General features: G+C 39.9%; 1 protein-coding gene across 1 annotated transcript in view; it reads right to left on the reverse strand.

The window, feature by feature from the left end:
- The window catches only part of SLC27A6 (solute carrier family 27 member 6), a 70545-nt gene extending 46622 nt beyond the window's left edge, over window positions 1–23923 (reverse strand). Inside the window, exons 1-2 of the mRNA XM_068980012.1 lie at window positions 23298–23923; window positions 9532–9735 (exon numbers count right to left, since the gene is read on the reverse strand). Coding sequence (XP_068836113.1) covers window positions 9532–9735; window positions 23298–23823 — 730 coding nt within the window. The 5' untranslated portion in view covers window positions 23824–23923. The remainder of the gene's footprint in view (window positions 1–9531; window positions 9736–23297) is intronic.
- Between the last annotated feature and the right edge of the window lie 1166 nt (window positions 23924–25089).

The raw sequence follows: 25089 nt of genomic DNA on the forward strand, positions 1-25089 counted from the left end.
GGAATTGGAGGTGACAGCAACACGATTTTAGAAAAGCAGGTGGACAGCTGAGACAGCAGACCCAAGAAGATGAGCCTTGAAGAAAGCTGATTTGCTCCCACAAAATCCCAGCAAGGCTCAGAAACTTGGAGACTAGGTACCTCCCGAAGTGGAGTATCAATATGGAACTATAAAGAGGGAGCTAAATGGGAGTTCTGTTTAAGAAGCAATTCCATTGGTCATAAATAAGGGGAGCCTCTCTTGCTCATCAAGATCTCACAGAATCTCCCAGGTCGAAGACGCATGAATGGTATAAAAATTGACCTCAGTCCTTTCCATACTCAGAGACATTCTAAGTTTATCCCTAGGTCGATGGATATAATATTTTGGTGAGCTTCACAGCAGTAAAATGATTAGGGAAGGTTTGATGTCATCCAAAGGGCTCCCATACAACCTGCTTGAAAGGGCCTGTGAGCGGACACTGCTTCCATCATCTTTAACTTTTCTAAGTCTCACTTCTTTACATCACTCCCTAACTTACATCAACACTTACTTCATTATCAACATTATAAGATTTTTTGTTTGAGAAAATCTGTTTGATTCTTATGATAGTAGGCAACACTAATATAAATTCTCATGATCATTACAACTACTATCACTTAATCCAGCTCTGGGTTTCGAGCTGCAAAACATCAGTTTAGAGGGAGAGAAATCAAGGAAGAGAGAGAGACGCTTTTAATAAAAAACATCAATTCAATCTTTAATGACGCTCAGTGTGAGACAGGCTGGGATCTGGGGCCTGTGATCCTTTACTTGGGCTCCCTGTACCTCAAGTGACAGAATAGAAGAAACTATAAGGGACTAAAAATAACTGCATGCATGTACAGTTCAGGCAATTATGAAAACATTCAAAAGGGGCACAAATCAACTGCCATTTCTGAGGTGCCAGGAGCAAAAGGAGGTTACTATACATGATGCCTGTAAATAGCACCTCCAAGGGGGTGGGCAGACCACTTAAGCCACCCCTGCAGTCCCACCCACCAATCCACCCCTACCCTGACCCCATTTTAGGAAGCAGCCTGCCCGCCCTAGTTAGGGAGCCAGCAAGAGCGCTTGTTACTTGTTTTCACTTCTCGGTGCTGTAGCATGAGTCCCAATCAAGCCTTGCCTGAATTCCTCATCTGATCCCTTTCCATTTTCTATTGATTAAAGAGTCCAAGGACCCTAGTCTGTAGCAAATGTGATTTTGCTACATTTTTTGACAGTTTTGTATTTATAAAGCATGATATCTACTGTATGCCCAATTCTATATGTTGCTTTGCTCTCTATAAGACCCCAAGTTGCTCAAAACTTTAAGCTAAAGAGAGATGATATTTGTGTAACTTTTCCTGTATAGGATTATCCACATTCCAAATGTGAAAGAATGTCAATAAATGCTTTTGACATTTTAAAATATAAAAAATAAAATGAAATTACAGCACCACATTGCTTCCCCCACACTGGTAAAGATCTGATATGTATTCTCTGGAAAAAGATGAGCCTCTGGAAACATCAGGAAGGAGAGAGACTGAACATATCGTGGGAATAAGAGAAAGTGGGCATCCTCCTCCAGCTCCTTTTTTACAGTTTACTAGTTTTCCCTTCAAGATTCTGGTCTGAGGAATCTAAAGTACCTAGAAGTAAAACTGATAGTCATGAGTCTGCCAACAAAATGTCCTGGACACTGAAACTAACCAGCTCTCAATCCCGCTCAGTCACACAGAGCTTCTACTTAGGATTTTGTTTGTTTTGGTATGTGTGTTTTAGTGGCTAAACTTTAAACATGAGCAGCCAAAGGTCAACCAATATTTGAAGAAATCCTCTAGAGTAAAGAACAGAGGCCACTGTAAAATAAAAGGTAAAAGGACATTAGAGAAAATAGGGACAAGGTAGAGAGGAAAAATTATTTTTTAAAAATATTGATATTCTGAGAGGTATGAGACAATGAAGTATCAATAATACAAAAATAACATGCTATAAAATGAGAAATATTCAGAGAACATAGAGCTAAAATATAAATCTCTCAAAAAATAAACCAAAAGGTAAGAGAAGGAAAATAGAAGAGATTAGAAAATTAATAACAGTTCAAGGAGGCCAACCTTTAAAAAGTTAGACATCCAGAGATAAAAGAATGAACAAACAAACAAAATAATAGAAGGAGAAAATGGGCAGAAAAAAAATGGAAATAAAGAAAAGAACATGCAGTCATCTTTAAAAAAATTTTCCAAGTATCTAGAATTGCAAGACATGAGTTTCTAGATTTAAAAGGGTGACAAATTTACCAGCAAAATGGATAAGTAAGACTAGTCCCAGTACAAATAATCTTGAAATCATATAATACTGAAGGCTCATGAAATTCTAAAAATTCCTCCCCATTGCCACCCACCACCCCTGCCCCCGCCAAAAGAAAGAAAAATAACACCAGGTTGACGTAAAGGATATGAAAGCAGAAAAAAGGACTTCTCAATATATATACTGGAAGACAGAAGATAAAAAAGCAATGCCTTCAAACCCCTGTACCAGTATCATTTCTTACCTAGAAATCTATACAAGTGTAAGGGTAGGAAAAAAAAAAAAGACATTCAGGCATGTGAGAACTTCAGCTTACCTACTAATAAGCAGCTGCTAAAAAAAAAAAAGTGCAGTGATCAAATGAAAAGTATACAAAGGAAATAAATTTAGAATCTAAGAATCAGGGGATTGGAAAGAAGGTCTGAAGGGAATTCTCAGGGTGATGGTAAGAAATGAACCCAGGACACGTCAAGATTGAAATCATAGGGAGGAAAGCTTTGGGAAAGATGTGATCAAGAAATGATGTATATACACTAATATGTATGAAATAGACAACTAATGAGAACCTGTTGTATAGCCCAGAGAACTCTACTGAATGCTCTGTGGTGACCTAATGGGAAGGAAATCCAAAAATGAGGGCATATATGTATACATCTAACTGATTCATTTCACTGTGTAACAGAAACTAACACAACAACGTAAAGCAACTATGTTGTTTTTGTTGTTCAGTTGCTCAGTTGTGTCGGACTCTGCAGCCCCATGGACTGCAGCATGCCAGGCCGCCCTGTCCTTCACCATCTCCCAGAGTTTGCCCAAGTTCATGCACATTGCATGGGTGATGCCATCCAGTCATCTTATCCTCTGATCCTTCTTCTCCTTCTGCCCTCAGTCTTTCCCAACATCGGGGATTTTTCCAATGAGTTGGCTGTTTGCATCAGAAGACGGAAATACTGGAGCTTCAGCTTCAGCATCTGTCCTTCCAATGAATATTCAGGGTTGATTTCCTCTAAGATTGATGGGTTTGATCTTCTTGCTGTCCAAGGGACTCTCAGGAGTCTTCTCTAGCACCACAGTTCTAAGGCATCAATTCTCTGGCATTCTGCCTCCTTTACGGTCCAGCTCACACAACCATACGTGACCAATGGGAAGACCACAGCCTTGACGACATGAACCTTTGTCAGCAAGGTAATGTGTGCTTCAACACATTGTCTAGGTTTGTCACCACTTTCCTGCCAAGGAGCAAGTTTCTTTTAATTTCATGGCTGCAGTCACCATCCTCAGTGATTTTAGAGTCCAAGAAGAGGAAATCTGTCACTACCTCCACCTTTTCCCCTTCCATTTGCCATGAAGTAAAGGGACCGAAGATGCTTACTCCTGGAAGGAAAGTTATGACCAACGTAGATGGCATATTAAAAAGCAGAGACATTACTTTGCCAACAAAAGTCCGTCTAGTCAAGGCTATGGTTTTTCCAGTGGTCATGTATGGATGTGAGAGTTGGACTGTGAAGAAAGCTGAGTGCTGAAGAATTGATGCTTTCAAACTGTGATGTTGGAGAAGACTCTTGGGAGTCCCTTGGACTGCAAGGAGATTCAACCAGTCCATCCTAAAGGAGACCAGTCCTGAGTGTTCATTGGAAGGACTGAGGTTGAAGCTGAAACTCCAATACTTTGGCCACCTCATGGGAAGAGTTGACTCATTGGAAAAGACTCTGATGCTGGGAGGGATTGGGGGCAGGAGGAGAAGGGGATGACAGAGAATGAGATGGCTGGATGGCATCACTGACTTGATGCACATGAGTTTGGGTGAACTCCGGGAGATGGTGATGGACAGGGAGGCCTGGCGGGCTGTGATTCGCAAAGAGTCAGATACGACTGAGTGAGTGAACTGAACTGAACTGAAAGGGGCTGGATGCCAAGATTTTAGAATTTTAATATTTAGTTTTAATCCAGCTTTTTCACTCTCCTCCCTCACCCTCATCAATAGACTTTTTAGTTCCTCTTCACTAAAGAGGAACTAAAGCAACTCTACCCCAATCAAAACAAAATAGAACAACAGCAACAAAAAGAATATAGGCTTGACAAAATACAGACAAGCTTTTCAATGTCTAAAGGTGAGTTACTTTTTGATAGCAGGATACAAACTGGTCATAGATATAGAGAAAACTAAGCAAGCAAATGAAAAAACAAATGATCAATTCCAGATTGGGGAGAGTTTTACATGAAAGAAAATAAATATAATTTTATTGTACTATAGAGGACAGCTAGAAATAGTTATGATACTGATAACTACCAAACTATCAATACTAAGTTATGATATTGATAACTAATCAAACCAATATTTATGATGAAACAATATATAGAGTGATGTCAGAGAGAGAAAGTATCTATATTAGAGGAAAAAATCTGAGTTGGAGGGAGAGAGTGGTAAAGAAAGAAGATAAAATTTTCATCTTCCATTGTGGACAAGCAGTATCTATTTTTGAGGGGGGCACCTATTAAGTACCCAATAAAATTCTCAAGCTATTTAGATATTTAGAGATGATTACAGAAAGATCTGTGCTGGTGAAAACTCTTCAGAGTCCCTTGGACAGCAAGGAGATCATATCTGTCAATCCTAAAGGAAATCAACCCCAAATATTCATTGCAAGGACTGATGCTGAAGCTCCAATACTTTGGTTACCTGATGCAAAGAACCGACTCACGGGAAAAGACTCTGATACTGGGAAAGACTGAAGGCAGGATGAGAAGGGGTGACAGAGGATGGGATGGTTGGATGGCATCACTGATTCAACGGACATGAGTTTGAGCAAACTGTGAAAGATGGTAAAGGACAGGGAAGTCTGGCATGCTGCAGTCCATGGGGTTGCAGAGCCGGACATGACTTAGTGACTGAACGACAACAACAAGAAAAATACCGAACGCAATTGGTTTCAGAATAGGTAAGCAGGGTTCAGTGCAGTTCAGTCTCTCAGTCGTGTCCGACTCTGCGACCCCATGAATTGCAGCACGCCAGGCCTCCCTGTTCATCACCAACTCCTGGAGTTAACTCAGACTCACGTCCATCGAGTCCGTGATGCCATCCAGCCATCTCATCCTCTGTCGTCCCCTTCTCCTCCTGCCCCCAATCCCTCCCAGCATCAGAGTCTTTTCCAGTGAGTAAACTCTTCTCATGAGGTGGACAAAGTACTGGAACTTCAGCTTTAGCATCAATCCTTCCAAAGAAATCCCAGGGTTGATCTCCTCTAGCATGGACTGGTTGGATCTCCTTGCAGTCCAAGGGACTCCCAAGAGTCTTCTCCAACACCACAGTTCAAAAGCATCAGTTCTTTGGTGCTCAGCCTTCTTCACAGTCCAACTCTCACATCCATACATGACCACAGGAAAAACCATAGCCTTGACTAGACGGACCTTTGTTGGCGAAGTAATGTCTCTGCTTTTGAATGTGCTATCTAGGTTGGTCATAACTTTTCTTCCAAGGAGTAAGCGTCTTTTAATTTCATGGCTGCAATCACCATCTGCAGTGATTTTGGAGCCCCAAAAAATAAAGTCTGACACTGTTTCCACTGTTTCCCCATCTATTTCCCATGAAGTGATGGGACCGGACACCATGATCTTCGTTTTCTGAATGTTGACCTTTAAGCCAACTTTTCGCTCTCCTCTTTCACTATCATCAAGAGGCTTTTTAGTTCCTCTTCACTTTCTGTCATAAGGGTGTTGTCATCTGCATATCTGAAGTTATTGATATTTCTCCTGGCAATCTTGATTCCAGCTTGTGTTTCTTCCAGTCCAGCGTTTCTCATGATGTACTCTGCATAGAAGTTAAATAAGCAAGGGTGACAATATACAGCCTTGACGTACTTCTTTTCCTATTTGGAACCAGTCTGTTGTTCCATGTCCAGTTCTAACTGTTGCTTCCTGACCTGCATACAGATTTCTCAAGAGGCAGATTAGGTGGTCTGGTATGCCCATCTCTTTCAGAATTTTCCACAGTTTCTTGTGATCCACACAGGCAAAAGCTTTGGCATAGTCAATAAAGCAGAAATAGATGTTTTTCTGGAACTCAATATTTCTAAAACTATTAGCATTTTCATCTTTGTACTGTATAACTTTAATATGAACAAATATCAAATAAAAAAATTAATAGTGCTTTTGCTTTCAGCCTGCTGTGCAAATGTATCAAACACTGGTTTTAATCTTCAAGAACAGGAGCTGTTAATAGTCTGCTCCACACTATTCTCTTTGGGGTAAGGAGGGTTGTGGGGAGAGGAGAGTGGTAAAGACTGTTTTGAAGACCAGAGTCACTTTTTATAAGAAAACAGCATAAAGACAAATTGTCAAGTACCTTCTGTTGGAAGTTTTCAAAGATATAATTTCCAAAATTTTATCGTCTCTTTCAAAGTTAAGTCAGGTCATCTTTATGTTGACAACTTGATACACATTAGCATTTCCCAGTTCATTTATCAGAGCTGTTTTTTAAACAGAGTAACAACAACAGCGTGAACCATGAACTTCCAGATATTCAAGCTGGTTTTAGAAAAGGCAGAGGAACCAGAGATCAAATGGCCAACATCCGCTGGATCATGGAGAAAGCAAGAGAGTTCCAGAAAAACATTTCTGCTTTATTGACTATGCCAAAGCCTTTGACTGTGTGGATCACAATAAACTTTGGAAAGTTCTAAAAGAGATGGGCATACCAGACCACCTGACTTGCCTCTTGAGAAACCTGTATGCAGGTCAGGCAGCAACAGTTAGAACTGGACATGGAACAACATACTGGTTCCAAATAGGAAAAGGAGTACGTCAAGGCTGTATATTGTCACCCTGCTTATTTAACTTATATGCAGAGTACATCATGAGAAACGCTGGGCTGGAAGAAGCACAAGCTGGAATCAAGATTGCTGGGAGAAATATCAATAACCGCAGATACGCAGATGACACCACCCTTATGGCAGAAAGTGAAGAACTAAAGAGCCTCTTGATGAAAGTGAAAGAGGAGAGTGAAAAACTTGGCTTAAAGCTCAACATTCAGAAAATGAAGATCATGGCATCCGGTCCCATCAGTTCATGGGAAATAGATGGGGAAACAGTGGAAACAGTGTCAGACTTTATTTTCCTGGGCTCCACAATCACTGCAGATGGTGATTGCAGCCATGAAATTAAAAGATGCTTACTCCTTGCAAGAAAAGTTATGACCAATCTAGACAGCATATTGAAAAGCAGAGACATTACTTTGTCAACAAAGGTCCATCTAGTCAAGGCTGTGGTTTTTCCAGTGGTCATGTATGGATGTGAGAGTTGGACTGTGAAGAAGGCTGAGCGCCAAAGAATTGATGCTTTTGAATTGTGGTGTTGGAGATGACTCTTGAGAGCCCCTTAGACTCCAAGGAGATCCAAAGAGATCATCCTAAAGGAGATCAGTCCTGGGTGTTCATTGGAAGGACTGATGTTGAAGCTGAAACTCCAGTATTTTGGCCACCTGATGTGAAGAGTTGATGCTGGGAAAGATTGAGGGCAGGAGAAGGGGATGACAGAGGATGAGATGGTTGGATGGTATCACCAACTCAATGGACATGGGTTTGGGTAAACTCCGGGAGTTGGTGATGGACAGGGAGGCCTGGCGTGCTGCGGTTCATGGGGTTGCGAGGAATCGGACACCACCGAGCGACTGAACTAAACTGAACTGAAAAACAGCAACAACAGAAAAGCACAACACATCTCCAGGATAAGAGAGATTATTGTTAGCCTCCAAATAGAAAAAAAGAAAGAACAAAGGAAACTTTACTATGCAACAGTAGTTTTGCTTACCATACTACCTGTGTATAAGAAATAAGTATCAATACTTTTGAAGTGAAGTGAAAGTCGCCCAGTCAAGCCTGACTCTGCAACCCCATGGACTGTACCCTGCTTTTAACACATCTCAATTCAAACTCCCGGTCATCTTCAAATTAATTACAAAAGTTTATTCAAACTACCATGAAAACCATTCAATTTTTCTCAGAATGAATTAAGTTTAACATTTCTTTTGAATTCCCAGGTAGTTTCATTATTCTTTGCGTCACAAAGTGTGTGTGTGTTGTTTACCTGATAAAAGGAAAGTTAGTTTCTTAAATTCTTATTTGTAACCTCCCCCCACACGTGCAAACACCTCAAGATTTCCTGTTTCTCACATGTTCCAGTCAACCCAAGGAAAACCAGGAGAGCTTACTACAGGTCTTTAAATGCCAGCTCTATACTTGGATTGTGTTTAGGAATTAACATTTTATACTAGAATAGAGAAACCTGTTTTAAAGTAGACTAATGGATTTTTTTAATTCAGAAGGATGATTACAAACATTTAAACATCTTTTCATTTATATATCAGGCATCTAAGGGAAGCTAGCAAAGATCCTGCCAAAGAAGCAGTCCAAATTTCACACTCTGAGTAACTGGGCTGGATCAAGTCTTCAGATATTCCAGTGCCATTTGTACTACCAAACTTGAAAATCTTTCCACTTGCAACAATGGCCAAGTGAACATGGTGACTTGCCAAGCTAAAGGTAAAGCAATTACATTTTCCATCCAAGTTTGAGAGTTCAAAGACCTAAAGAAACCCAGGTCTTCTTGGATACATGCTTTCTCGGATTTTTGGTAGCTATGAAACCAAGCCCCACTAAAACCTAAAATTCTTTTACCAACTCTTTGTCCAAACCTTTGTTCCCTTTCTTGTCCCCTCCGACCTCACACCCCCCCCCTCCCCCGGGAACTGAACAGTAATCAACCAGTGTCAGATGACTAAAATTGCTGTTGCTGATGACATAATTAAAGCACTAAGGTGATTATCATAGCTATTGTTAACAGATTGTTTCTCCAGGGCAAGATGAGCTCACAGACCCTCAAGCCATAGACCACCTTGCCAGAGATTTGTAAACCAGAGTCATCCTGACTCCCAAAATTGTCACAGAACTGTCACAAGATGATGACTAACCCTAGCTTCTTTATTCTTTTCCTTTAAGAAACCCCCAACTCAAAGGTCAAGTTGAAGTGGATCTGAGGCTTGGTGGGCTGCAATAAATCCTTATTTTTTGGCAATCTCCTGCTATCAGAGTTTGGCTTTCTATACCTTGGGTACTCAAGTCCTTTGCTCAGTTACAGCTACACATGGCAAAGATTTGTCCAAACTGGTTGCTTTTCAAATATAACACATTGTGTTCTTTTTAAGTTTCAAGAACAAATGGCTCATACCTGTTGTTCCAGAAGTAAAAATATAAAGATAAGGAGACTTGGTGTTTGAGATAGCATGATGGCTGCGTGGCACCCGACAATCAGTTGCTGTGCTCAGTTTTTCTTTGAGTGAAGTTATGCCTTGTGGGACAGAGTCTTTCATTGCCCAAACGCTGATACCTTCCGGGAGGCTTGGAAGAATGTCTTCTATAGTTTCTAGAAAATCTAAAAACCAAAGGATTAGGAAAAAGTAAATAAGACATAAATCTCAAACCACTCACCTTGTGCGTTCTTTTGCCTGTTGGAACAGGGATGAAATGCAAATACAATGCCAACTTCCTTTTCACATTGGATAAGTAACATCCTAGCCATTTTATGATTCTGTTTCAACATGACCAACTTAGAGGAAAATCTAGTTATTACCTAATTTCATCAATGCAAAAAACCCAATTCAAACTGAAATTTGGAGATCCCATTATCCAGGGATCTGGATGTGTTTTTTTCCCCCCAATTTTTAAATAAAACTCTGTTTCTGTAATTTGCCTTAAATTTAAATTCTGGACACTGCCCTGAACATTCTTTCTGAAATACAACTCAGTATCTCATTATTCTAAAAAACCATCTGTCTGTCACTGCTCAGCTCCACTGTAATGCAACAATCCAAGAGAAACATCTGACTTCTCCGGAAGCACAAGATTCCAGATTATGGATTCACAAGAGTCTGCCTTAGATGCCATTTCAGAGTGAAAAGTTAAAGGAGGAGATTTAGAGATGCTCTTTCCTCTGGATCAGAATTATTAAAGGTAAAAGGTCTTTGAAAGCAAAAGAAGGAAAAGAATGCTTTTCAGAAAAGGTGGCAGGATTCACAGTGCACAGTAGCAGTGGGATCCAAGGCCTCATTAGAACCAGCATCAAGCAAAAAAGAAGTCAAAAGAGTAGAAATCTGCAAACGCGGGTGTCCTCAGGCCTGAAGAGCTTAGGCATTTTCACAATATCAAGGGTCTGGGTTGAAATCCAGGCTTGAGAAAGGCAAAGGGATACTCATCTCAGGAATCATCTATTGTACAGATAACCAAAGAGTGATTGTGTAGGGGAGACTGTGTTGAGGTACTCTGGGAGATTGACTAGACCTTTTTAATCTGCTCTTCAATGTAGGAGAAACTGTCATCTCTCTAGGAGGACAATACTGGTAGAAAAGGAGGGAGCTAGAAGGTGGGTGCAAATCCTTGAAGAGGAAATATTTAGTGTGTGGGTACCTGGCACTCTATGGGACACAAAAGAAGCAGAGCATCATCATTCCTGGATGATGTATAAGCAAGTGAGGCATCTTTTTTTTTCTCACTAGATTAGACAGACAAACAGTTCTTGATATTCTTTAAATTCTTTTAAAATGTAATGCTCCCTTCCTTTAACATGGATCTTTAACCATGTTCACTTTCATGTTCTACATGGGTGCTGCAGTTTTATTTTCACAGTCCTACAACACATCATACTTTTTGAGATAAAAGGGATTTCTGAGTGCTACATTATTCATTTTAAAATCTATGTTAACATCCACAGGGACATTAAGCAGTGGCCTTTTGGAGTAGGAAATGGCAACCCAGTCCCGTACTTTTGCCTGGAAAATCCCATGGATGGAGGAGCCTGGTAGGCTACAGTCTATGGGGTCGCAAAGAGTTGGACACGACTGAGTGACTTCACTTTCACTTTTGGAGTTAATGTGAGGAATGCTTAAGATCACCAGCAACCACCAGAAGTTATGAAGAGGATAGAGAAGATTTTTTTTCTTAGACCCTTCAGAGGGGACATGGGCCTACAGACACTTTGATTGTGTACTTTTAGTCCCCATATCTGAAAGGGAATGAGTTTTTGTATTTTAAGCTTACCCAGTTTATATTATTCTATTACAGCAGCCCTGGGAAGCTAACTCAACCAAGGTCACAAGTTAGTGAATAGAACTGCTAGTCTAACCTAAGTCTAACTAACTCTAAAATCTATATATTACCTCATAAATGAAGCTAGTGATAAAAAAGTACAACTAAATGTAAAATATACCCTGGTCAGAATGGTAAAGTCCACACAATTATAGACCTGTCCATTTAAGTACTTTTTAAAAATAATTTTTAAACAAGAATTAAAAAATAATCACTTGATATATTTTATTTTAAAGTTAAATTCAGGGTGTTGCATTAAACATACTTCTAGAAATGTAAAGCAGTGTCTGGTTCTTTCAAACAGCCATCTGTCAGCCCTGACTCAGTTCTACTATAAATACAAAACATTTGAAAAAAATACTCATGATTTACTTCCTCAAAATCTATAATCAAGATTTATTACAAAGGAGCAGCAAGAGAAATATATCAAACAGGACTGGGAAACTCATAAGAAAACTAAGGAAACCCAGAAAAATGGTAAGGAGTTGATATGTTAGGATTGGGGAGGCAAACTGGCGATTGAAATTTTTTGAATTAATTTTTATTTTTTTAACAAATCCAAATAAAATAAGATGTCAGATTCCAGAGAAAAATCTTTTTCTACTGAGCATACACAGCATATTGCTGTATACAGATTGCTTAGATAAGAAGGAGAAGTGAAAAAAATCATAAGGAATACTGGGGGAAGGATGAGTCATAAATAAATGAAAAAACAAGACAAGCAAATGATCTGGACTTTGTATTTTTTCTTAATTTTTGGCACTAGATTTTGCTTAAATGATTCTCTCTGGCATTTTGAATATATAAGTACAAGTCTAAACTGACCCATTTCATTCCCTTAACTTCAAATCTGTCACGTGGAACTGTAAATTAACAAGATAAATTTTATATGTTCTTAATAATATGTGTGTCTAAATTGGCAAAATAGGTGCCAAGAAAGTTACAATATGATTAACTGTGGATCAAAATCTTTGTTGGAACTGTAGACTCTAGAAAAGTCATAGTATTTACTAACAGTGATGACCTTTATAAGAAAAAGGAAGTGAGTGAATTTCTAGGAATCAGAGGAGATACAATTTAGTCTCCTTCATACATTATAATGAAATTGATTTAGCTGAGACATTTAGAAATAACAAACAGAATTTTATCTAAACAAGTTATTTCTTTAATAGTGGTAGGAAGTATGGATGAGGAGAGTGAAAATTGAGATAGAAATTTGAAAAATCTTGTAGGGGATAAAGGATCATTATTTACTTGTCACTGTCAGGCTTTCTTGATAAAATGGCAAGTTTTAGTGTCACTGTGAAAGTAAATTTTACATATTTATTCCTGCCCCCCAAAATAGCTTTTGTTTAAATACTTCATGAAACTTGGCTGTGTTTCGTGAAGATTTACTCTTAGTGAAGTGTCCTACCACTGAAAGCCACAGAACTGTAAGCACCTCAAAAGAATAATGGCTGTCCTACTCTACCCTTTCACCAGCTGTGCCTGGCATACAACCATAGGCGCTGGGTATGGAATGCAACTCATGGGCTCCACTGTAGGTACAGGTAGTAACAGTAAATTACCATAAGAAATTGAGACAGATGAAAATTCTATGAGATTTAACAAAGTCTACAACACAGGAAAAGACTGAATCTCTCTTTTCAAAGCAATAGATTCTTCCAAGAAATACACACTGTTTCTCGCATGCACTGGTTTAGGTGGGTTTGCAAGCATAAAAAGAGGTAAATTATGATCTCTGCTTATAAACATTTACCACTGTTTGTACAAATTAATTTTTTGTTTCTATACCATTGCTATGTTTCATTCACATTTCTAAGACTATGAAATCAGTGAGTAAAAATGTAATATATCCCTTGAATATACCATTAGTGTGAATTATGCTATTCATTCTGCATTAAAAACTTTTTTTTAAATTGAGGTATAGTTGATTTACATTGCTGTGTTAGTTTTTGATGTACAGTAAATGATTCAGTCATATATACATATATATTCTTTTTCATTATAGCTTATTATAAGGTATTGAATGCAGTTTCCTATGCTATACAGCAGGACTTTGCTGATTAACTGCTTTATATATAGTACTGTCCTAATATATCCCTTCCCTCCTTTCCCCTTTGGTAACTGTAAGTTTGTTTTCTATGTCTCTGAGTTTGTTTCTGTTTTGTAAATAAGTCCATTTGAATCTATTTGAAGCACTTTTTAGATTCCACATATAAGTGATACCATATGATATTTGTGTTTCTCTGCCTGACTTACAGACATTATTTTAAAATTATCTTGTGCTGTGCTCAGTCGCTCAGTCATGTCCGATTCTGCAACACTGTGGACTGTAGCCCGCCAGGATTTCCCAGGGAAGAATACTAGAGTGGGTTGCCGTTTCTGACTCCATAAATTATTTTATTCTACATAAAACAAACTGATTTTCAAAGGTAATTGCTCATAGCTCTTAAAACACTGGCGAACATTTAACTTTAAACTTTTAGCCCAGGACCAGATGGCTTCACAGCTGAATTCTACCAAAAATTTCGAGAAGAGCTAACACCTATCCTACTCAAACTCTTCCAGAAAACTGCAGAGGAAGGTAAACTTCCAAAGTCATTCTATGAGGACACCATCACCCTAATACTAAAACCTGACAAAGATGCCACAAAAAAAGAAAACTAGAGGCCAATATCACTGATGAACATAGATGCAAAAATCCTTAACAAAATTCTAGCAAACAGAATCCAACAACACATTAAAAAGATCATACATCATGACCAAGTGGGCTTTCTCCCAGGGATGCAAGGATTCTTCAATATCCATAAATCAATCAATGTAATACACCACCCTAACAAACTGAAAAATAAAAACCATATGATTATCTTAATAGATGCAGAGAAAGACTTTGACAAAATTAAACATCCATTTATGATAAAAACCCTCCAGAAAGCAGGACTAGAAGGAACATACCTCAACATAATAAAAGCTATATATGACAAACCTACAGCAAACATTATCCTCAATAGTGAAAAATTGAAAGCATTTCCCCTAAAGTCAGGAACAAGACAGGGTGCCCATTCTCACCACTACTGTACAACATAGTTTTGGAAGTATTGGCCACAACAATCAGAGCATAAAAAGAAATAAAAGGAATCCAAATTGGAAAAGAAGAAGTAAAACTCTCACTGTTAGCAGATGACATGATCCTCTACATAGAAAACCTTAAAGACTCCACCAGAAAATTACTAGAGCTAATCAATGAATATAGTAAAGTCACAGGATATAAAATCAACATACAGAAATCCCTGCATTCCTATACACTAATAATGAGAAAATAGAAAGAGAAATTAAGGAAACAATTCCATTCACCATTGCAACCAAAAGAATAAAATACTTAGGAATATATCTATCTAAAGAAACAAAGACATATATGTAGAAAACTATAAAACACTGGTGAAAGAAATCAAAGGGGACACTAATAGATGGAGAAATATTCCATGTTCATGGATCAGAAGAATAAATATAGTGAAAATGAGTATACTACCCAAAGCAATCTATAGATTCAATGCAATCCCTATTAAGCTACCAACGGTATTTTTCACAGAGCTAGAACAAATAATTTCACAATTTGTATGGAAATACAAAAAAACCTCAAATAGCCAAAGCAATCTTGAGAAAGAAGAATGGAACTGGAGGAATCAACCTGCCTGGCTTCAGGCTCTAGTACAAAGCCACAGTCTTCAAGACAGTATAGTACTGGCACAAAGACAGAAATATAGATCAATGGAACAAAATAGAAAGCCCAGAGATAAACCCACACACCTATGGACACCTTGACAAAGGAGGCAAGAATATACAATAGAGAAAAGACAATTTCCTTAACAAGTGGTGCTGGGAAAACTGGTCAACCACTTGTAAAAGAATGAAACTAGAACACTTTCTAACACCATACACAAAAATAAACTCAAAATGGATTAAAGATCTAAATGTAAGAGCAGAAACTATAAAACCCCTAGAGGAGAACATAGGCAAAACACTCTCTGACATAAATCACAGAAGGATCCTCTATGACCCATGTCCCAGAATACTGGAAATAAAAGCAAAAACAAACAAATGGGACCTAATTAAAATTAAAAGCTTCTGCACAGCAAAAGAAGCTATAAGCAAGGTGAAAAGACAGCCTTCAGAATGGGAGAAAATAATAGCAAATGAAGCAACTGACAAACAACTAATCTCAAAAATACAAAAGCAACTCCTGCAGCTCAATTCTAGAAAAATAAGTGACCCAATCAAAAAATGGGCCAAAGACCTAAACAGACATTTCTCCGAAGAAGACATACAGATGGCTAACAAACACATGAAAACATGCTCAACATCACTCATTATCAGAAAAATTCAAATCAAAACCACAATGAGGTATCATTTCACGCCAGTCAGAATGGCTGCGCCCTAAAGTCTACAAGCAATAAATGCTGGAGAGGGTGTGGAGAAGAGGGAACCCTCTTACACTGTTGGTGGGAATGCAAACTAGTACAGCCACTATGGAGAACAGTGTGGAGACTCCTTAAAAAACTGGAAATATAACTGCCATACGACCCAGCAATCGCACTGCTGGGCATATACACCAAGGAAATCAGAACTGGAAGACACACGTGTACCCCAATGTTCATCGCAGCACTGTTTATAATAGCCAGGACATGGAAGCAACCTAGATGTCCATCAGCAGATGAATGGATAAGAAAGCTGTGGTACATATACACAATGGAGTATTGCTGCTGCTGTTGCTGCTAAGTCGCATCAGTCATGTTCGACTCTGTGTGACCCCAGAGACGGCAGCCCACCAGGCTCCCCCATCCCTGGGAGCCTCCAGGCAAGAACACTGGAGTGGGTTGCCATTTCCTTCTCTAATGCATGAAAGTGAAAAGTGAAAGTGAAGTCACTCAGTCGTGTCCAACTCTTCGCAACTCCATGGACTGCAGCCTACCAGGCTTCTCTGTCCATGGGATTTTCCAGGCAAGAGTACTGGAGTGGGTTGCCAGTGCCTTCTACTCAGCCATTAAAAAGAATACATTTGAATCAGTTCTAATGAGGTGGATGAAACTGGACTCTATTATACAGAGTGAAGAAAGCCAGAAAGAAAAACACCAATACAGTATACTAATGCATATATATGGAATTTAGAAAGATGGTAATGATAACCCTGTACGCAAGACAGCAAAAGAGACACAGATGTATAGAACAGTCTTTTGGACTCTGGGGGAGAGGGAGAGGGTGGGATGATTTGGGAGAATGGCATTGAAACATGTATACTATCATATGTGAAATGAATCGCCAGTCCAGATTCGATGCATGATACAGGATGCTCGGGGCTGGGGCACTCTGATGACCCAGAGGAATGGGATGGAGAGGGAGCTGGGAGGGGGCTTCATGATGGGGAACACATGTGCACCCGTGGTGGATTCATGTCAATGTATGGCAAAACAAATACAATATTGTAAAGTAATTAGCCTCCAATTAAAATAAATAAATTTATATTAAAAAATAAACTTCTATGCATTACTAAAACTAATATGAAATTCAACTATACAGGGTTAACGTGAGGTTTCCATACTGCAAAGCAATATTTACACAGAAACCAAATTGAAATTGTAGATCTCATCGCATGCTCTTAACTACCAATTTGGTGCTTAACAACAGCTTAATGGGTTTCTCACAAAACACCTGGGCAGGTTATGGTGCCTAAGGAAACTGATGCTTAAGTAAGCAATCCTAAAGCAATATATATCATGATGTAGATAACAATAGTTCTTATCAGGCCAGACACTAATCTCATCATCAACAATGTGTCAGTTATTTTTACAAATAATAGTTTACTGATAATAATAGCCTTAGGAAGTACATAATTATTTCATTCATGATAACATATTCCTCCCTGAAGCAATTTTATTAACTGCTCTGAATGGGTACACACAAGTTTGTAAATGGGTTTCTGGGTTTCATTTTCAGCTGTCCCCACATCTTTTAGGGCATAGACAGTATATTTATTATAGGCAAAATTGTTCAAGAAAGTAAAATGTAGAATACTTCATTTGTTGTTATTTCAACACACTCTATTTCCAATAAATAATTATTACTCAGATGTGTGTTTTTCCAGTTTGGCCTTGCGACTTCTCTGAGGAGGCACAGTCCCTCTTTAAATTGTTTTTGCTCCTGTCAGTATTCAAGTTTCATTCCCTTATAGCAAACATGTGTTCAACATAAACTGTATATAAGAACTCCAGGGTCGGTATCCTCATGATCAGTGAAGAAAATCATCATCCTTAGAATACTACCTTTTCCAACTAGTAAATCATGAACAATCAAAATTAGTCATATATATATATATATATATATATTTTTTTTTTTTTTTTGGAATGGAGGTATTCCTTGACCTAGCTGAGTCTAAAATGGGAGAAAAAAAAAAAAAAGGCAAAACGGCCATTCATTCTACTCTACATAAAAGTATAAAAATGCCTTGAAAATGAAAATAGATATGTCAAAACTAGCATAGTACATGGATAAAATAATACAGGTTCACATGAGCCACATACCTATCTGAATACATCTTCCTTTCTATAGAACTTAAAGGGTTTTTATTTTTTCCTCTAGCTATTCCCCTTGGTCTTTAAAAAGCAGATGTCTTTACGGCTGAAAGTCATTTGGAGAATTACAATGGTTTGATTGTTAACTGGAACATTTGCCCCTGCAGAGGGTGAATGCGACAGATCATGAAAACAGACAGGACAACACTGCACGCATTATTGTAAGTTTAGAGAACCGACATAAGAGCGAATTTCTTGTGAAAAGAAACAAAACCCTTCCCAGAAGGCTGAGACACAACATACTATTGAATCTAAAGTAAAAAGGGCCAGGGTAATATTAATATATACTTTTCAGTTATTTACTTATGATTATAATGATTTAATATGTGATACACTGAGAAAGGAGAGAGTGCAAAGTACACGCATGCATGAATGCATGCATGCTCAGTCGCTTCAGCCGTGTCCGACTCTTTGCAACCCCATGAACCGTAGCCCACCAGGCTCCTCTGTCCATGGGATTTTCCTGGCAAGAATACCAGAGTGGGTTCTCCAGGGAATCTTCCCAACCCAGGGATCGAATGCATATCTCCTACGTCTGCTACACTGCAGGCAGATTCTTTACTGCTGAGCCCAGAAAATACAAAAATGCAAGTAAATCTGAAATTTTGGGGATACTAAGTCTAGAAACTAAAGACTACAAAGCTTAAAATGCTTTTGACTTTCAGGGAGTCATGATTCTAACATTTAGCAACACTGATATAAAATAACATAACCAGTAACTCACTGATATATCTACTGCCAAAATCAACTATCAGAAGAACAGCACAGGGACAATTCCTGGGCAAAAACAGGCAAGTAAGTAAAGAGTTACTGAATGCCCCTTGTGTACCTTACAGTTTTTCCTTAGGTCAATCACCTATTCATTCATCCAGGCAGTAATTACTTATTGAGCATCTCTTTTACACTAAGTTCCAAGAATTTAACAGCAAACAGAACAAACTTCCTCAGCTCAAAGAGCTTACATCTGAGCTCTTGGCCATGTCCTCCAAGTTGCACAAGTACCTCTACGTGATCTGGCAAACACATCTTTGCCATTCCACTAAGTCACTGAGAGAGCCATGGCACACAGTGCCGGAGGCAAGAGGATTGGTGGGGAAAATACTGAAACCAAGTAGGTGACCAGATGGAAGCTGACAGAGAGAACTGCGGGAAAGCAGCAGGGCAGACGGAGGGGCCTGGAGGGAAGGGAAGAGAAAGGGAAAAGATGGAGATGAGGAAATGGGCAAGAGCAGAAATGAGGACAAAGACAAAGGTGTGCTCAACATCAGAAAATCCAGGCTCCCGTTCCCACACTGCCTCTCCTAAATGCACGAGCTTGAGCAAAGTACTTGCCCACTCCAATCCATGCTTCCCTCCTCTTAAGAACCAGACTATGGCTGTGGTGAAGATGACAAAAGGCAATGTGTCTAAAAACACCTTATTACTTACATAGTGCTTTAAAAAGGAAGACATTTATTATTGCTAAATATGTCAAAGGATATAGTTATATAAACTTTTAAATACTACATACAAATACCTCAACATTTCATGTTTGTTCTGAGTAAAGAGGAAAGCCTATATAGGTAGATGATAATATTGGCTGCAGGTATTGTTGGCAAAATCAGAGTTGAAATATTGGCGGGGAAGGACTAGGTTTGATCTAAGATGATTTAATATTCAATAAGTGCTGAAATTTTCCAAAGAAAGTTGGGATGCCACTGGGTACATCCTCTAAATCAAACTACACAAATACAGTAATACTTCTTTGCAACTATTTTTGAGTCTTCAGAATGAGAAAAAGGACTAATAGTTTTATAAGCATTTACATTTTTTCTAGTGATAGGAGCATGAAAAACCTGATGTCTTAACACTGGCAGCTTTGAATTTTACTATATTTATATAACTGGAATGCAATTTTTTCATGGTTATAGCAAAAGGGGATTAACAGCCCCAGAAACCACTGGGCTATAATGTATCATACAGCAGAGTCATAGATCAGAGATCAGGTTTTGAGTCTGTTCTGCACCTACTAAGCTGTGTCACCCTAGACCCTAGGTGAACTTCTTTCCCTCTCAGTTTCTAAACTATAGCTGTGCACTTGCCTTTCAAAAGGTACTGGGTGCACCTTTTACATAGTCAGCCTTGAGTAAATGGAAACATCGACATCTTTGTTAGCAACCACTAGAGCAAGAATACGGTTTATTCTTATTCTGGAGACAGAACTATCAGGCAACTGTCATGATTGTAATGTCATCTATCACCACGGACCACCATGGACATTATCTGGCCTGCCTATAAAACTTGTTTGACACTGGTTTTACATAACTTATGAATTTTGCTAAAACATAGCAAAGTGTTAAACGTCCTGGACCAAACAGACGAGTTACTAGTCTTTTTTGTAGCTAATACCAAATTAGAAAGTGGCATCAAAATTCAAGTGAAATTCCTTAGTAAAAGCCTCCAATGACTTTACAATGATAATAGCAATTATTTTGATTCACCAAGGATTTACTTTGTATGCACTACTGACTCAGCTAGTCATTTCACCAAAACTTTGCCATTTAATCCTCTGAATTACATTGTGAAGGAGATGGTATTATCACCAATTCACAGCAAAGCGAAGTATCACTCAAAGCAGCTGAGGACCTTGTTTTTCAATCACACAATTAAGAAGTGGCAGATCAGAAATGAGACCTGGGGCTGTCCAGCTTATCTAAACCACTGTCTGCTCTTTCCACTTTAATACACTCTTGCTGGAGATATAAGGATTTAATAGTACATCTCCATTAGAAACATCCAGTGAGAATTTAAGAACTCTGAAATGTAAAGTTCTAAAAATTGTATGTATATATTGCTCATGGATTAGACTCAGGATGCCAAGAATACAGTTTTCAGGGTAAGAGCTTCAAATACAGAAAAGTGACTGTGATGGAAACCATGCTGTCTTATAAAACAAAACAAAACTAGCAGTTAATTAAAAGGGAACTGTCCCATCTTTGAAAGAAACATATGCTATTTACATATTTTGGAGGTGCACTATAAAGAACTGTTACTAGGACTTAAGGTTGAATTCTCCAGGTACCTACTTACTGAGCAAAGTAATTAAACATGTTTGGCTTAAAATTCCAGCATGCCAAGGTGGCTTTCATATACAAAACTTGTCTGGTAATGGTAAAAACAAAAACAAGGAAACAATGCTATTAGTTATTGGCAAAGCAAAAGCTGGCACAAGTAAAACTGCAAAATTAATTGGTCCTAATTGGGCAACAGCTCAGTCAACACCAAAGTCTGAAAACTCTGAGAGTTAAACAGCCCTACACACTTCAGGAGGAGTCCCTCAGGAGACAGGATATGGGATGTTTCTCAGGTTGACTTCAACATCATAGCCACAGAAATCTTTTCAGAGATATTGTGACCCTTCTAGTTTGCTCTTCTAAAGAGAATTTATGGCTTTATTAATCTCTTTGCACAATTTAAGGTTTAGATTGGCTCCAGAAACTGCAATCTAAATTAGAATAAGCAACTAAAATGTCAGAATATATCCAAAGATGAACTGTGATAGTTTTCCCTGCTGTATTCATATTGTCACTGCCCATGGCACGAGAGGTAAACACTGCTTCACCATGTTACGGAACCTAGTGTGACTCCTTTATTCTGCTTATTGCTACAGTTCAAAGAAATTTTCCAAGGTGAAGAGCTGAATTTCAATCTCGGAGGATATGACTGTCGAATTAAAAAAGAAAAAACAGAGGATTTCTGGTTTCTCCACTCCAGCAATTTAAGGTAAAATCAGTCCTTAAGAGTAATAAGACACATTTGGGAGTCTGGATTGACATGTACACACTGCTATATTTAAAATAAAATGCCTTTAAAAAGAACAAACATTTTGCTTCTTCATCTAGTCACAAATTGAGCTGGAAGGACAAATGAAACAAGCAAAAGTGAAAGCCTTGAATAAATAACCTTTTTTTTTTTTTTTACTATATATTGGCTAACTCATTTTCATGTGCTATACAATTATTATATAAGAAAGGGTACACACAAAGTATTATACTTTATAAATCACTGGTATATAAATGTAGATCCCCCCTCCCCATATTTCTCTGTGAATCTAAAGATTCTATATGACTATAGCCCACCAGGCTCTTCTGTCCATGGGGTTCTCTAGGCAAGAATACTGCAGTGAGTTGCCATGCCCTCCTGCAGGGGATCTTTCTGATCTAGGGACCGAAACCACATCTCTTATGTCTCCTGCACTTGCAGGCCGGTTCTTTATCACTAGTGTCATCTGAGAAGTCCATATGAGGTGTCAGAATGTATCTATTAACCTAAAATACTTAAATATTTTCACTAAGGTCTTTGCCATGATCCTCTACCTTCCTACCCTCATGAAAGAAACATATGCATAGACCACTTAGATTATACCAAATAAGTTATCAATTTTCATACTTCGCTTCCCCTGTTATGCAACTTATCATCCTAGGTTCTTCATTAGTCAGGCACTCAACCAAAACCTTTTCTTTATAGTTCACTGTCAGTACACATATCCAAAGCCTAAATCCAAGGGGAGGGGAAGAAGGCCAGCACTTACTGAAAGAAAAATGAATGATGCACCGGTGGGGTAAGGAGATGGGGGAGAAAGAGACTGAGAGTCTGCCAAGAGCTTGCCACTGGCTGGGAGGTGGGAGTCCAACTTTGCCAGGCAAATCCTAGCTTGCAGGCAGTGCAGAATAAGAGCAGACGTAAAGACAAGAATTCATGCACTTCTAATTAAACATGTTTCTTCTGCAAAGGCAGTCAACCTCCATAGTGCTACTATTAGAGGCAGAAGGTATTCAACAATGAAATAGGATTGTCTTCCTTCACATCAGATAATTTTGTCAGATCCGAAAAAATTTAGAATTTACCAAGCTCTCTCTGTGTTCTTGTACTCACTGAAAGTAGCAAGAACAGTAAAATGTGCCCCTTAGACTCATCCTGTCCCTTTGCTAAAATAATAAGATTTCAGAAAAGTCTGAGATTTCAGTAAAGCTCTTCAGAAGCTGTCCTGATAATTAGTCATCTACAACAGTGATTGAAGTGAGAGAAGGGGAAATTAAACCACTTGTACCCTTAACATCCATACTTCATGACATACCCAGGATACTAGTTGCTAATTGGTTCTAACAAAAAAATGAGGCGGGTGGGGGTGGGACAGGAGGCAGGGCTGCCATTCTGCTCAAGCAGCTCATTTCCCACACTTTACCTGCACCCACCACGAGGACCCTGGGCTCACAGCTGCGGATGCAATGCAGGAGGGAGACCGATCGAATGTTGGAGTTGAGGAAGGCCACCACGCAGCCCAGCTTGGCCAGGCCAAACCACACGTGAATAAAATCCGGTTCGTTGCTCATCAGCAAAGCCACAGTATCACCCCTTTTCAGCAGGGAATGGTTCAGGAAGACATGGGCCACTTTATTACTTCTCCTGTCCACATCCTCATAGGTGTAGATGTCTCCGTCGTAGATGATGAAAGGTTTCTGCGGCCGCTTCTTGGCCTGGATCAGGAATTTATCCAGGACAGTGACTAGCTCCCCTTTCTGTCTGTGCTTCCCTGTCCAAAGTCCACAGCGAACCACCTTCAGCAGGTACCAGAGGTCACTCCAGAAGTAAGGGTACAGGAGTTTCTGCAAGAAGCTCAGGAAGACCATTCCAGCTACTAGTCCTGTTAGCCACGGCAGGAACGTGGGGGCTGCAAGACCAGAAGGCAGCCCAGATCCCGGTTCTGCCATTGTTCTCTCCCGGGGGCACCTCTCTGCCGAGACCACCAGTCAGCAGTGTGCAAGGCTAGCACCTGCAGTTCGCCCCAACCTTTATGGGAGGGAGAAGACTTCTTGTGAAACTGAGTTAAAAGTCTTCTGCACAGAAGGTGCTCCAAAGAATGCTGGGGATAAGGCCTAGGACACCTGGCGGGTGAGCAGTTCGAGTGTGAGATAAGCTCAGAGGCCTCCGGGGTGCATCGAGGAATGCAGCACAGCACACATTGACTTCTGAGCCCCGACGGCGGCCCGCGCCCTGCGGAGTTTTGAGGTACCTACCAGTTCTCTCCGGGCTGGTTGGATCAGTCCCCGGTGCCTCTCAAGCAACTGAGAATACCCCACCACCCTCGGGGGCAGATACTCTCCGGTGCCTGCAACTTGGAGGCTGAATTCGAGTCGAGAGAAGCTGGGGTGGCGAAGACTGAGATACACAGCGGCTTCCCGCCTCGATCTTGCAGAACCGCGCAGGGTGTCGGGGCCACGCCTCCGTCCAGGGTGTCCCCAGGTCTTGTGGGATCTCCGGGCCCGCAGCGCCGCCTCGGCTGTGCCCCGCGTACCAGCCCAGCCGCCCCCCGGGCTCCCCTTGGGCGAGATGGGTCTCCGCGCTACTCCCAGGTGACGGCCGCGCCCGCTGGGAAAAGCTGCCTTCTACGCGGATCGCAGCTCCCCTGCTAGGTTCTTGAGCTGGGGTATCTCTCCTCCGAGCCCCAACGAAGGGGCTCGCCTCCCGTCTGCCACCAGGCGCCGGGCCAACCCTGCTTGGACCGCGGTCGATGCAGCAGCTTCCTCCGCCCGTCCTCCGCTGGCTGGTGTGCAGCGACCCGAGTCCCAGGAGATAAAGCCGCACAGCATGGGGCAGAGGGCAGCCAGGCTCCTGGAACCCGGTCGGGGAGTTCATTCATTCCATAAATGGTCAATAAAGGAAATTAAACTAGAGGCTACAGAGGCGAGGGGAAGAATTAAAGACAAGAAAAACTAAAGCTGCCAGCAGAGGGGGCGAGAGGGGGCGGCGGGGGCGGGAGGATAGGCAGGGAACAGGGAAACAGGCGACGAAAAAGATTTATGAATTGGACAGATGCAGGAATATTTGAACTCTTTGTTCATAAAACACCACAAAGTGAGTTTGCGGTTATACAAAAAGTAGTTTTGAAAACTTATATTAGTAGGTTGGTATTGACATTTATACTAAAGTTCAATCCTTAGAGTGCCGTGAGGGTGCTTTTACAAAATTTTCCAAAG

The sequence above is a fragment of the Capricornis sumatraensis genome, chromosome 9, assembly GCF_032405125.1.
Source record: "Capricornis sumatraensis isolate serow.1 chromosome 9, serow.2, whole genome shotgun sequence".
Lineage (NCBI taxonomy): Eukaryota > Metazoa > Chordata > Mammalia > Artiodactyla > Bovidae > Capricornis > Capricornis sumatraensis.